Source organism: Coloeus monedula, assembly GCF_965178545.1.
Source record: "Coloeus monedula genome assembly, chromosome: 3".
Classification (NCBI taxonomy): domain Eukaryota; kingdom Metazoa; phylum Chordata; class Aves; order Passeriformes; family Corvidae; genus Coloeus; species Coloeus monedula.
In genome coordinates this window covers 85,942,693-85,956,841 of record NC_138783.1, presented here as the reverse complement: position 1 = coordinate 85,956,841, position 14,149 = coordinate 85,942,693, and the positions used below count along the sequence as shown (strand labels likewise).

Below are 14,149 nucleotides of genomic sequence, written 5' to 3'. Positions count from 1 at the left end.
AAAGGGTAAAGGAATGGTTGCAGTTTCACATTGGAGGGAGGTACTCCTTGTGATTTCACAATAGCCAATATAGACAGTAGTTTCTCCATACCAATGGAACTGCGTATATTTGTCTTGGCTCTGTTTTTTCTTTCACTTGGTCAGTTTGCAAGCCTGAACCTGGAACCCACCCTTTGGCATTGTGCTAGGAGACAGTGTTATCAAAAGCAGCGTATGTCGTGGCTGATAAGCTCTTGACATTTTGCTGCAACTACTTGAGAGAAGGGTTGGCATTTTTTAACATCTATAAATCCATCCTACACAGGTGCAATGTCATTAATGCAATCACAGTATATGGAATGGTTTATTGTTTTTCTTTTCTTTTTCCCTCTCAGGACGCCATATGAAGTCCCAGAGCACATACCAATGGAAGACCCTTTGCAAACCTTCACTCACGTGTGCCATGAAAATGGTCAATGGATGTCACAGTTGCCAGAGAAACTCTGGGATATTCCCCTCTATAACTTAGCTCTTCCAGGTAAAGATTAACTTTGCTGCTCCACTGTTTTGTTAGCTTGCCATTTAAGCATTGGAATATCCTGTTTGTCCCATTTCAGAATGGCTACGTTTATTATTTGGGTCAGTGTGTGGGGGAGGGTTTGTGTGATGTTATGTGAATAATGTTGGTCTGTAATGTTTGGGGTTTCTTAGAGGGGAGGAGTAAAAAAAGAATTTTTTATTGATTTTTAGAAATGAAAAGAAAGAGGCACTTTTTTTCAGTCCCTCTGCATCATCTTGTCAGATACTATTAGTAATCTAAGGATTGACTTATTTGGGCAATGATAAAATTTTCCTAATTAATTCTTGCTACTTCCTATATAATAAAATGTGTCCAGAAGGGGAGAAATAACATTTTACCTTATTATTTGTTTCTTTGTCCTGTCTAAAAGAAGCTGTGAAGTTGCAGAAAAAGGAGAATTGAGACTTGTAGTTAACATGTTTTTATTAATGCAGACTGTTACTTTTCTATATGAACACTGGATTTATTGTATTATGCATAAAAGCACTTAAATGATACCTGTGTATCATTAACCTTTCTTTGGTCATATTATTGCTTCTTTCTGCTGCCTTGATTTTCTTCCCCCTCTCATTCTGTCAAAAAAATTTATGATAGAATGTGATTTCACTGGCCTTGGGGAGGCACTGGAGGACCATCAGCACTTGAGTGGTTCCCTTTGTCCACATAAAAATGGTATTAAAGAAAAGTCTAGCCCATGTTTTCTCTCATACCTGTAGATGTGATGGGTAGTTTGGGTGGAAAGCAGCACAACGTGTAGATGAATATTTTATATAGGCCACAGGATCATAGGTTAATTTTAGGAAAGGTATAAATTTAGAGATAGTGTGAAGTCTTGTCTTCCGTGGGTAGAGCCCTGGGAGAACCCAAGAATTGTAGTGTTTTGGCTTTTTTCTGCCCATTAGTTGTGAACTAATGGAGTGTGAAGTTCCAGTTAAAATTGAAACCCAGAAACTTACTTTGTGGTGGCTTCTTAGATACATAATTTGAATTGATGTTAGCTTCAAAACAAGCACATCTCTGTTTAGGATAAAGCCTATGTAAGAGGACCAGTACAGGTGCTATAAAAAATATCTAGATTTCTTATTTAACCATCAAGAGGAGAAAAAAGAAAATATATATCTATCTTATGACTGAAGAAAGAAGGTAATAGTATTCTCTGTTTCTATTTTTTATTTTGTTCCTATTGCAAAAATCCTTCAAAAAATCAGTAGCACACTCGGTGGGATTTTGTTTTGCTGGAAAAGGAGCCATGTTGTTTTTATAAGACTTTCGCTTGGTGTTTCTTGGCCATCCTAGAAAGTGGAGAACATACTGATGGGTTTGTTTGACTTCCTGGCTCTCCTCTAAGGGTGACCTTGTTATTCTTGCAAATGTTTGTTGTTCTTGTGAACAACATGCATGCAGGGAGAACAGGAATGAAGAATAGTTGAAGGCAGGTCAATTTCAGCAAACATTAGCGGAGTTTTACAGAGCATTGCAGGTGATTAGCTTGGAATATTTTGGTGTCTGTCCACCTGACCTACAAATCTAGCCCAAGTCAGAACACAAACAGATCACAACCAACCAGGTCAAGACAGCTCTGGCAGGTTTCTAGAGGGTGCAATGACTGGGGGAAACCCAGTTTGGAAGTGGAAGTTTATCTCATAGAAGGCATGGGAGAAACATGACAGAGTGGATTCTGAAAGCATGATGAGGAGACAGCGGCAAATCTCACTAATTAGTGTTGTGCTTGCACCAGAATCAGCACAGTGCTGCTGGGGAGGTGTTGCTTCAAGGTCTGGAGCTACTTGGCTTGGTGCTAGCTCACTATCTTTGCATCATATGTGTTGTGTCATGGATGTACCCATCTTCCTTTCATTACTGTACCTCACTGACACCACAGAGGACTCGTGAGTAAAAGATTACTATCCGTTTGCTGGTTGGCATCTGTAGATGCAACACCCATCAAGGGAATCCTGCTCATCTCTCTCAGACTTGGATTTGGTCCATGGGTATTTAATAGTTTGACTCTAACATCTTCTGACACCTACTTCTTTTATTGCATGTCCTCAATATCGATCTCCCATCTGCAATGAGTGTGGTTTGGGTGTTTAAAGCAATAAAATAGATCAAAAATGGCTTTTAGAAGGTGAAAAAATGGAGTGAGACATCAAACTATTATTGACAGTTTCAAAGAATTTTTATTTCCAAACCAGTCCTTTTTACTTTGTCTACTAGAAATATTACCACTAGCACCAGTAAGACTGACAATTCAAGAAAGCAGTTCCTAGCACCAGTGAACAATTAGTTTGACAGAAGACTTAAACCCCAAAATGATAAGCAGATTGTTTGCAGATACTCTCTTAAGATCCAAGCAAGTCACTTCACTGAATTGTTAGCTTTTCTTATTGATGCTTTATAAAACTGGAAGAAATAATGGAACAGAAAAGCTAGCAACATCACCAGTTCCCTGTCCTGAAGAAATTGTGAGTTGCAATAGTTTCATCTAAACATGATGCAAGAGATGTGTCAGATTTATTAAGACTTCAAGGAAATAAAATATTTGTGCAGGCTGTTCTTGGCTCTGATGCCTGTGGAATTCCTTGTGCTGGAAAGAGTCAGGTAATTTTTGAAGTCCATCAAATGAGGATCTTGTTCATCTTTCACTCATAAACTTAGACTTGGATTTGCCTCTGAAACCTTCAAGCACCCACCTTGTTTGTTGTTTTTGTAGGGGAGGTGGGGGGTTTAGTTCAGGAGGATGTTTTTACCAGGTATTTAAGATAATAATATTTAAAGTGCCAAGTTAAGTGTTGGTCCAGTCAAAGGTGTAAGAAGATGAATTTCTGCTTTCAATCATATTTTCCTGTGTAGAGATGAGGGTATTGGAGAATGAAAACCTGCATTTGGACAACTCTGAAAACAGGACAAATTCTAGATAAATTCAGCCTTCAGCTATTTATTCCCTGAAAAAAAAGTGTTTCTACATCAAGATAATTACTTTGAGGGAAGATGCTATTTGAAACAGACCATTTTGTTGTGGTTTGGGGCAAACAGTAGTAATGTGGAGTTTAGATGGGGGCTGCTTTATTGAAAGTCTCAATGCCTTCCCTTCACAAGGATTTCACACTAAGTTTATTAATGTTAGGTGAGCAACCTCTGTAGAAAATTCCACCTTTTTGCCATAACTACAGAGGTTCTCAGACAATATAGGTGTGTGGCTCACAAATGGGGTGGCCTATTAGGTGTGCATGTGAAATGTAGCCATGGAATGTGGTCTTGACTAGTTAAGAAATGAGATTTTCTGTACATTTATTTTTGTATTCTACAGGGAGTCATGACACTATGACCTACTGTTTGGATAAAAGCTCTGCTGTTAGTGGCAATGAGTCCAAGCTGGTGAAGTTTTTAAGCAAATGCCTGCCATGCATTGTGCACCCCATTATCATGAAGTGGTCTACAACACAGGTAACCATCATCTGGCGTTCTCTTCTTGGCTTGGCAAAGCTGAAGCTTGTGCTGCAGGGCTGAGAGTGTACAATGACAGAATAGCCTGCTGCCCAGAAATCTGTGCCCTCATAAGATGCCGTGCTTGGGTGTTGTGGTTTAACCACAGCCACCAACTCAGCCCCGCACTGCTGCTTCTTGCTGCCCCTGGGTGAGATAGGGGAGGGAGCTGGAAGGGAAAAAGCTGGAGAACTTGTGGGTTAAGATGAAGACTGTTTAATAGGTAAAGCAAAAGCCACAGGTGCAAGCAGAGCAAAATAAGGAATTAATTCACCACTCCTCATGGGCAGGTAAGTATTCATTCATCTCCAGGATAGCCAGGCTTCATCATGGGTACCAGTGTCTTAGCACGACAAACACCATCACTCTGAACGTTCCCCCTCTTCTTCTCCCCCTAGCTTTATATGCTGAGCATGACTCCTTATGGTGTGGGATATCCCTGTGGTCAGTTGGGGTTATCTGTCCTGGCTGTGTCCCCTCCCAACTCCTTGTGCTTCCCCAGCCTCCTCACTGGTGGGGTGGGGTGAGAGGCAGAAAAGGCCCTGACTCTGTGTAAGCGTTGCTCAGCAATAGCAAAAACATCCCTGTGTAATCAACACTGTTTCCAACACAAATCCAAACCACAGTTCTGTTCCAGCTAATATGAAGAAAATTACACTTCCTTATCTAAATCGAGCACTTTGGAGTATGAGATAGGAGTCACACATACCTGATCATCTTTTCTGAGGAAAAAGCATGCAGGTGAGGCAGGGATGATACTTAAACAAAGATGTTGCTTAAAGCTGGCCACTTGTTACTAGAAACCCTTTTTCACATGTTTATTGTTGTGGTGAATAACGTTTAATATTAATGTAATCAACAGAGGTTTTTTCTTTTGCACTTTGTTCAGAAGGTACTGCTTGTAATTTTTGCTATCACTGTTTTGTGAGATGCCAGTTGTTTTCCTCATCTGTACTGGGTATTTCACCCAGCAGCAGAGACAGAAGAATCCCTTGTTGAAGGGATTTTTTTCCCATAAAGATTAAGAGAACGTAGGTGTGGTCCATCATGTAAGGTTTTGTTAACTTTTTTAAACGTGCAAATATTAAGCTAGTAGTTTATCTCTTTGTTCCTTACAAACCTATGTTAAAGACAAAATTGGGGATCATGATTTAAGCTACAGCTTTTGAAGATTCTTCCAAAGAACAGACTTTCCTGACATCAAAGAGGTACTAAAATTCTTTCTGTTTTTTTCTTATTGAAGGAGTAGTTAATTTTTTAAAACGGAATAATTGATAAATAGCGGTAAGCATGCCAAAGTTTCTTTTGTTGTGTCTGAGGATCTCTGGCAAACTGGAATCTTAGACACTACCAGGTATCAAATATGAACTGGCAATGATGAGCTGATGTGGAAGGGCACTTGCTTAGCACAGATCCTTGTTTATCTTGAGCTGCCTTTTTTCTGGGCACTTCAGCTGATGAAAGGTTTAGATACCTCCTAACTTGTGGGTTTCTGGCCAGTAAAGTGACCCTGTTGGTGACAAACAATCTCTTAACATTATTATAGTAATTTTCTGGTCTGAACCCAGCGTGACAAGCAGGAAGTGGCCCAGTGCTGATAGGGAAGAGGCACGGCTACAATTCTGCCCCTCCTTAGCTCTGTGGCGCTCCAGCTATCTGTGTGGGGAGATGACTCCACCCATTGGTATCCAGAACAGACACCACAGAGCCCTACTGATGGTAGGATCCACAGATTCCTGGATGGGCCAGTGCCTGGGAGTTTCCTACTTGAGCCCCAACTGCGGTGGCTGTCAGTCTGGGGGCCCAAATGCTTCCTGTGTAATGGCCGTGTAACTTCCAGTCATGCCCTGGATGCCTAGTCTGAGATTGAAGCACTGAGCAACATTGCTCCGCAGGGCTTCCTTTTAAATGGTGCCCTTTAGGGGGCAATGCTCACACTGCCTAATTTAGTATCCAAATGCAGGTGACTAATTAGAGAATCTAATTTGTCTAGTTTTCCCGTGTAGTCAACAGAAAAGAAGTGAATTCCTCTAAAGGGCAGTTCAGAGCAGCTATTTCATCTGGTGCTCTTTCTGGCCACGAAGGTTATATATGACCTACAGCCATGTGTACTCCCATCTTCAACATGCTCCAAGCAAAGGGGTATGGATCGTCTCTTCAACTGCTTCAGCCTGGTGGACACCAGGCAGGCGCTAAAGGAGCTGTTGGCCAGACCCACTGCACCATCTGGACCCTTGGGCACAGCCTGGGGAGACTAAATTCATGTCCAAAGAACACGAAGTTAGGGGGTTAAACCAGGCAAGGTGAGCATCCTGCCGTGTGTCTTAAGCTCTGTCTCAGTGCTAAAGCTATGAATTTGGATATTCAAGAGCAACTTAGCTTTCACTGAATCCTTTCTGACTTAAATCAGTACCATGTATGGTTTCTGAAATGTTTAAATTTTTATCCCTAGCAGGTTGGACTGAGACAAATTAGTATTTAAACATATTTAATTAAATTGATTCTATTTTCTTATGCTAAGGGAGTCTTGATATAAGGCAAAGATAAATAATTTGGGACTTTTTGGCCCGGAAACAGCTTTATCACCTGTTTGATTCAGCCCTCAAATCCAGTGGAAGAGCTCTGAGGGAAGTGGAACAAGAGGAGTGCCTCTGTTTTGTAGGGCTTCTACAGGTTAATTCAAACTTTATAAGAAACTTTATCTTGAAAAAGAACAATAGCCAATAGTGTTTTCTATTTTTGTTTTTCCTTCTGTTGAGGATGTGTGAGGTCTGCAGAGACAACCATGGTAAAGTCTTTGATCTAATAAAATAAATACAGCCTTTCTAAGGTGCTGATCCTGCAATTGTTTTTAAATGAATAGTTGTGTGAAGAGCAATAATGTATTTATGCACAGGTTAATTGAGCTTTAGCTTTCAGAACACAACAAGGGCAATGATCTGAAACTAATCTAATCTGTACCTGCAGTATATGCTTCAGGTAAATTGGAATCCCTCCAATTTATGAGAGCAAAATCCTTCAAAGGTGCAACTTGGTGCCATATAGTGACATTTTAAAGACAAAAGACCTGTGAAAAATGCCATAGGGCTAACTTTGTACCCTTTTTTTAGCTTTCTAAACTAAAGAAACAAATTTCTTTCAAGCTCTCAGGACCTTTGTCTTCTGTTTCACCTTTCAGGTCCTGACTGTGACGGAGCAACTTGAGGCCGGAGTTAGATACCTGGATTTCAGGATCGCCCACAAGGCTAATGATCCATCTATGAATTTGTACTTCGTGCATATGGTTTACACAACTGTTACTGTGCAGGTATTTTCCTTACCTTTGTGATGGCTATAAAACCAGTGCCATTTCTCTCATTTAAGGGCCATCACAATCTGAAAATGCTGGCTCAAGGTCTTCTGAGTAGGTTATTCATTTTTCTTTTTTGAGGACTTTAAACTAGAGAAAATCAGCAGGGCTGGAGATTAGTTTCAGCAGCTGCACGTCCTACTGGAGCATCAGTCATTTCCTCATGCTCAAACCAGACTGCTCTCCACTGCCTTTCCCCTACCTCATGCCCAGTGTTCTGGGGCTTATCTAGTGTTGTTCCAGGATGACACACAGGGCATTCCTGTTTCCCTGGTAAGGAGAGAAGTTATTAAAGGGAAGAAGGCATTAAAAGCCTTATATAATTACAGAAACACTTATTTTTTTGAGAAAACACTGTTTTTCATTATTGTGATTGTGAGTCTACTCCACAATCACTGCTCTGTTGATTGTATGTCCTTTCTCCTGCATAGCACAGATAACTTTCTAAGCTGCCATACCTGTTTCTTACAGGATATTATGTGGGAAATATTGAGGTGGTTAGAAACTCATCCTCAGGAAGTTGTTATCATAGCCTGCAGGAATTTTGATGGATTAACCAAGAGACTTCATAATCATCTTGTTGCCTGTATAAAAGAGATTTTCCGGTGTAAACTGTGTCCTAGAAATGTAAGTATGAGATCATTCTTTTCTCATTCTTTAAAGAATGATACATCACAGTGAGATCTTTGATTCCAAATTTTTAGATATATTCTACTTTCACTGTGTTTTTAACCTAGGAAAGGTACCATTTGCTGCATCAGAGATAGGACATTATGTAATAGAACTGAGCAGATAAAGCAAACTTATATTTCACAGTGTAGAGGAGGGAATTAAATTTGATTGTTACATCTGTTGAGTTGTGGGACAATAGTAGAGACAACTGTCATCCATTGTCCTGTCTGAGTTTTCTTGGAAAGGAAAGGGAAAAGAGGAGAGAAAAGAAAAGAGAAAAGAAAGGAAAATGAAAGAAAAAAGAAAGGGAAAAAAAGAACGGAAAATAAAAGTTGTGTGTGTTATATATTTATAGAATATAAATAATCCATTTTCTGCCTTTTCACAGCAATAATTATAAATTAATTTTTTTCTATTTAAATTAGTTTAGGTTGGAAGTGACCTCTGGAGGTCATTTGGTCCAACACCACCATGCAAAGCAGGACCAGCTTCAAAGTTATGTTGGGCTGCGTCCTGTTCATTCTTGAGTATCTCCAAGGATGGAGGTTCCACAACCTTTCTATGCAACATTTGACCACTCTCACAGTAACTGTGTTTTCCTTCTCTATCTGATCAGAATCTCTCTTGTATCTGCTGACTTCCATCCTTTGCTGTGCATGTCTGAGGAGTCTTCTCTCCATTTACCTGTTAGGTATTTGCAGACAGCAGTAAGACCTGTCCAGTCTTCTCTTTTCATGCTGGACAGACTCAGCTCCCTCAGCCTGTCCTTGTGTGTCACGCTCCAGCCTCTGCTCGCTCTGGTTGTGTCCTGCTGGATTCATTCCAGCTTGTCAATGACTTCTTTGTACTGGAAACAGTACTTGAGCTGCAGTTCCACAACTGCTTAATAGAAGGGAAGATCCCCTTTTCCTGATTTGCTCTCTGTGCCTCTGCTAATACAGCCCACTTCACAGCTGACCTTTTCCAGGTGGGCACACTACTGTCTCATGTTCATCTTGATGTCTACAAGAACCTCCAGGTCCTGTTCTGAAAAGCAGGTTTTCTGGCCAGCTCCCACCAGTCTGTCTCGGTGTGTGGGGTTAGTCTGTTCAGGAGGTAGTGTTTTGTTGAGCTTCATGAGGTTTCTGTCAGCTTGTTGAGGTCCCTCTTAATAGTATCTCTGCCCTCAGTGCATTTCTGGTGGCATTGACTTTCCTGGAGCTCACCTCCTAACCAGTATTTGTTACCCAAACCTCCAGAAAAGCCTTAATTGATTTTAAATAATCAGAAAATATTTGATTGCTAGATTTTAGAAGTTGAGACTTTTAGCTCCATTTTTTACAAGGTGTGGGAGCTTTTAGTGGTTAAACAATTAACATTTCAAAGATGCACAGGAACAGAGGGTTTTCTCTGGAGATGTGAGTGGTACAGGAGAATGATGACCCTGTTTGCGATTCAAATTCAGCCTTTGAAGCTGGTGTATCAGTAACAGTGTGAGTATTACCATTTCAAAGCATTTTGTAAAGCAGAGTTAAAATAGAACAATTCTCAGCAAAACTAGGGGATTCTGAATATTCAGGCCTCAGCTGAATAACTGAAGAGCTGGGTGACACTGTTTTATTGTTTCCCCAAATAACTTGAGTGTGTAAGTTGTGGATGAGCAGAGATACTGGAGAAGGTGGTCAAATTTGCTTTCAGACACATGGCCAGCTCTTAAAAAGAAAAAAGTTATTAGCTGCAAAAAGGGCAAACTGCTGATGACAATGTGTTGAATGAAGCTATTGAAAGAATGGTCTGAGATCACTTCACCGAAGAAAGAACGTTTCCGAGTTGTGTCCAGGAGGAGGTAGGAGGGGAACTAGAGAAAAGACAAACCAAGTTCTTCAAAAACTTTCTTTCTATGGGGTCTGTGACTAGCCAGTGATCTCATCAAATTTGCTAGTGGTACCATTGCAGGTTAGGCAGCTGGGGGATTTTTCAGGATCACAGATTTAGATTTACGATCAAATATCCAAGTGCTTGCTGACTCACTCTAAAATAAACTGCTACCTGCTGTCTATCAAGACCGCATCTCTGTTGTCACACAGAATTAAGTGTCAAAGTGTTTCTGAAGCAGCTGCTAAGGTGAGGTCTGTATGTAGTACTGGCACAGGCCACAGTGTGACAATATTAGACTGCATTTAAAATTTTAATTGTCTTAACTATTCAAGGTGTCTTCCTTTGATCTGGATTACTAGGGTTTAAAAATCCCTTGTTAGACTTTCATTTCTGCTTTGTTTGCAAAATAAGCACCTGTGTTCATATACACGTCTCTGGTAGCTTTTTTTTTGGCTTTTATTGCACATCTTTGTTTTTTTGTTTAAGAGGTTCCAGCTTTAGAAAGGCAGCTGGAGTAAAGCAAAGATTTCAGTCAACCACAGTTTTGTAGCTTGAGTAGCTCATGCCTTAAGTTTGCAATATTTCCTGACCTAATGGAGGCTTGCATTCTCTCTTTTGTGGATGAACTGAGAGGGATTCATTCAACCCCCTTAATTCAACCTTCTTCAAATATTTACATTAATAATTTTCAAGTGCCTTTGGCTTTTATTTTAATTAGTAAGCTGATTGGAACATCAAAAAGCCACCATTTCCTTTTCACAAACAGCAAACATAGTTTTTAACCACAACATTTTTAGAAAAAACAATGCCTGTTAAATATGTCGGTTTTGCAAATAAAACTAGTCAGAGGGCCTCAGTTCTCTCCAATTGTAACTTCTGAGGCTGGAAAATGTAATTTCATATTGAGACACTTAAATTTAACTTAAATTTTAGCCTATCTGTTAGAAAGTGTCTGACTCAGGTGTTCCTCTCTCTCAGTTAAAAATGTCTGGAGCATCGCAATTTCAGAAACTTTCCACTTAGACAAATAAGAATTACTGTAGCTCCTGGTGATTCACATTTAGTCTTACCAAGTTTTAAGCAGTTCAGTTTTCTCCGATGGTTACTATGCCAAATTTGCATCAATGTGAGGCATTTGCCGAAATGATTCCTGCTTCTATGTGTCTGCATTCCTGTAGCAGATGGTCTGTATCTTCCTCCCCTAACAAATTTTCAGCAGCAGCTTGTGCATGAGGGCTGACACAGGGATGATTTCCTATTATGCAGGTGTAAGACCTTGAGTTATGTACACTATCATAGTTGAATTGTTTGAGGAAAGGAGGAATTTGCTGAAGCTCCCAGGGTCCTATGGCCCTGCAGCTTGTCAACCAGCCCATCACCTACTGGGCTGCTCATTTAAAAGCTTTATTTGAACTGAATCTGTGCCAAGGTGATGTCACACATCAGTATGTGGACTTTGGGAATACTACTGTGTTGCTGACTTCAACCTGGGCATGCTTCCTTTTAGGTGGTGCCAACACTGCGGACCATGTGGCACCTCAGCCATCAGGTTATAGTCTCGTATGAAGAGGACATGGAACTGGAGAAGCACTGCGAGCTGTGGCCCCCCATCCCATACTGGTGGGGAAACAAAACGTCCACTCGTGCCCTTATCCGGTATTTGGAGCGCATGAAGCGGATGGGCCGTCCAGGTAGGCACAGGGAGTTCGCTCGGAGGAGAGAAGGCGCACTTAGAGCAATGCAAAACAAGTAGGAAGTTGGCCGGTCGTAGCCTTATGGGAAGTAAGCACCCTGTGTGTGCTGTGTGCCCATGGCTGCTGAGTGCTCTGCCCGCCCCTGCGTGAGCGCGACGCTGTCTTTGGTGGTGCGGATACGTGTCAGTGTGTGAACACGCACAGACTGCGGAAATGGTGGCACCCACCTTGCTCGTGTGACCCACGGAAAGGGAGCCCTCAGCACAGACCAGGTTGGTGGCACAGCTGTGCCCGCCTCATGGGTAGGAGGCTGCTTCCTCAATCCAGTGCTTATTGCTTTAGGCAGCACAGATGATGAGAGAAGTGCATTCCACAAGCCTTGTTGTGAAAGGAAGCCCCTACAAGGTCTCTCTCAGGGGAGACCTTATCACTGTCTACAACTACTTGAAAGGAGGTTGTAGCAAGGTGGAAATTGGCCTCTTCTGCCAGGCAGCCAGCAACAAAGAAAGAGGAAATGGCCTCAGGCTCTGACAGGGAATGTTGAGGTTGGACATCAGGAAGAATTTCTTCATTGAAGGGGTGGTTAAGCATTGGAATGGGCTGCCCAGGGAGGTGGTGGAGTCATTATATCTGGAAGTGTTCAAGAAATAACTGGACGTGGCACTTAGTGCCATGGTTTGTTGTCATGGTGTTTGGTCAAATGTTGGACTCAATGATCTTGGAGGTCTTTTCCAACCTTGGTGATTGTGTGATACAAGAGCAGTATGAGAAGGGTGTAGCTGCACATTAAACAGCAGCACTCAAGCATGCTGGTGGTATAATCTGACAGAGGTTCAGTTCAGAACCTCGACACAGCTTTTGAAGTGAACGCACAGGGTGGTGAAAGGGGGAGCTGCTTCAGAAGCGCGCTCCCCAACTGAAGGCAAACACTTGCGTGGGTGCACCCTGTGTTCCCATCCAGCGTGGGGGAAGGTTAAGTGTTTGGAACCAACCCTCACAGAAACAAACGTAATTTACAAAGGAGGGCTACTCACTGGAGAACCTTTAGACTGCAGTGAATAACTAGACAAATTTAGCTAGAAGGGAATGTTTCAGTAACCGAGCATGGCTCAGGAATTGTTTACTACAGCATGCAGTTTCAACAGGGGGAGACAGTTGTAGGGACATGAAACAATACAGAAAGAGTGTGAAGTTAGTATTTTAATGATCCCCACTGGAATGAGATGTGAAGCTAATGCAGTGCTGAGATGTGTCTCTTCTTCTCAAAAGAACATTTAATGTGTCACTTTCTGATTTTTGTTTCAGGAAAATTCTTTGTAGCAGGGATTAACCTTACTGAAAATTTAAGGTATATTCTCATACACCCATTTGGATCGTTGAAGAAAATGACACTCCAGAGTCTTCCATGCTTGAAAATCTGGATAAAGAAGCAGTATCCAGGATCAAAAAAAAAAAGTATTAACATAATTGCTGGAGACTTTATAGGAAACAATGATTTTGTCAAAGATGTGATAGAACTTAACACAAAAATTAATCCTCCATTGCAATGTCAAAGTGAACTGGAACAAATAGCATTTAATTCTCTGCTTAATCTATGAAAAGTTGAAAAGGCTTTGTCTGCATTTATTGTGCCCTGCTGTAAACATCCTGAATCCCATAAATGTCCAATTAACTTAAACGAGGAATGCTTTCAAGGCTCAGTAGGAGAAGGTCTCTCAACATCACCAGGGTTTTGAGGCCTTTGGACAGAAAAGAGCGCAGGTGTACCTTGCTGAAGTCTCTAGAGAACTATGGTATAGGTGCAATTTTTTTGGAGGTACTTTGATTCTGTAGCAGCTGGCAATACTGAAAGTCCCAAGAACTCAATCTTATTTTACATAGTACTAAGAAGGAGGAATATGTCAGTAGCTGCATGATTTAGTGGTAATATTTTATCTTTCTGATAATTGTGAAGATATTCTGCACTACTTGCAACCTAAATTCTTACTCTTTTATATCAATCTGACATTGACTTGTCATTTTCATAGTTTGTGTTAAATAAACTAAAGGAACAGTTAAAAAATATTTTGATATATCAGAGGTGCTGTGCTGATAATCCAATTTGAAATTATTTTATATATATTCACCAAGGTGCTGAGTATCATTTGTGAGCTCCCTTACAGGGTAGCCACAAAATTATTTAGGATGTGTAAGAGGTAATTGTAATTGCACACTTCATCATGCAAGTTCTGCAGGGATAAAGATAACAAAACTAGGCCCTTACATACTTTGTCTGTGGCAATGAAAAGTTTTACTAGGTGTTGCCGAAGTATGCCTTACAATGAAAATAAACACAGAGGAAACAAATTCCTGATCTTAATTTAAACTGCCCTAGAAATACAGATTCTTGGCTTCTGTCATGCTCATTTGGGGTTTTGCACCTGGTCTTTTATTTAGCTATTTTAGTAGCTCTGTAATTATTTTTCCTCTCACTAAATAGTTTTTGCACATGTCAAAACTAAGAGGTTTATGTTGTTTCCCATCCCAATACTA

General features: G+C 40.8%; 1 protein-coding gene across 1 annotated transcript; it reads left to right on the top strand.

Annotated features, from left to right (window-relative positions):
- Positions 1-309: 309 nt before the first annotated feature.
- Positions 310-13,215, top strand: PLCXD1 (phosphatidylinositol specific phospholipase C X domain containing 1; the record flags this gene model as incomplete). The annotated part of the gene is made up of 6 exons (XM_082278212.1): positions 310-517; positions 3,870-4,006; positions 7,224-7,352; positions 7,866-8,021; positions 11,431-11,614; positions 12,923-13,215. 6 exons carry the CDS (start codon positions 310-312, stop codon positions 13,213-13,215), a joined length of 1,107 nt encoding a protein of 368 aa, XP_082134338.1.
- Between the last annotated feature and the right edge of the window lie 934 nt (positions 13,216-14,149).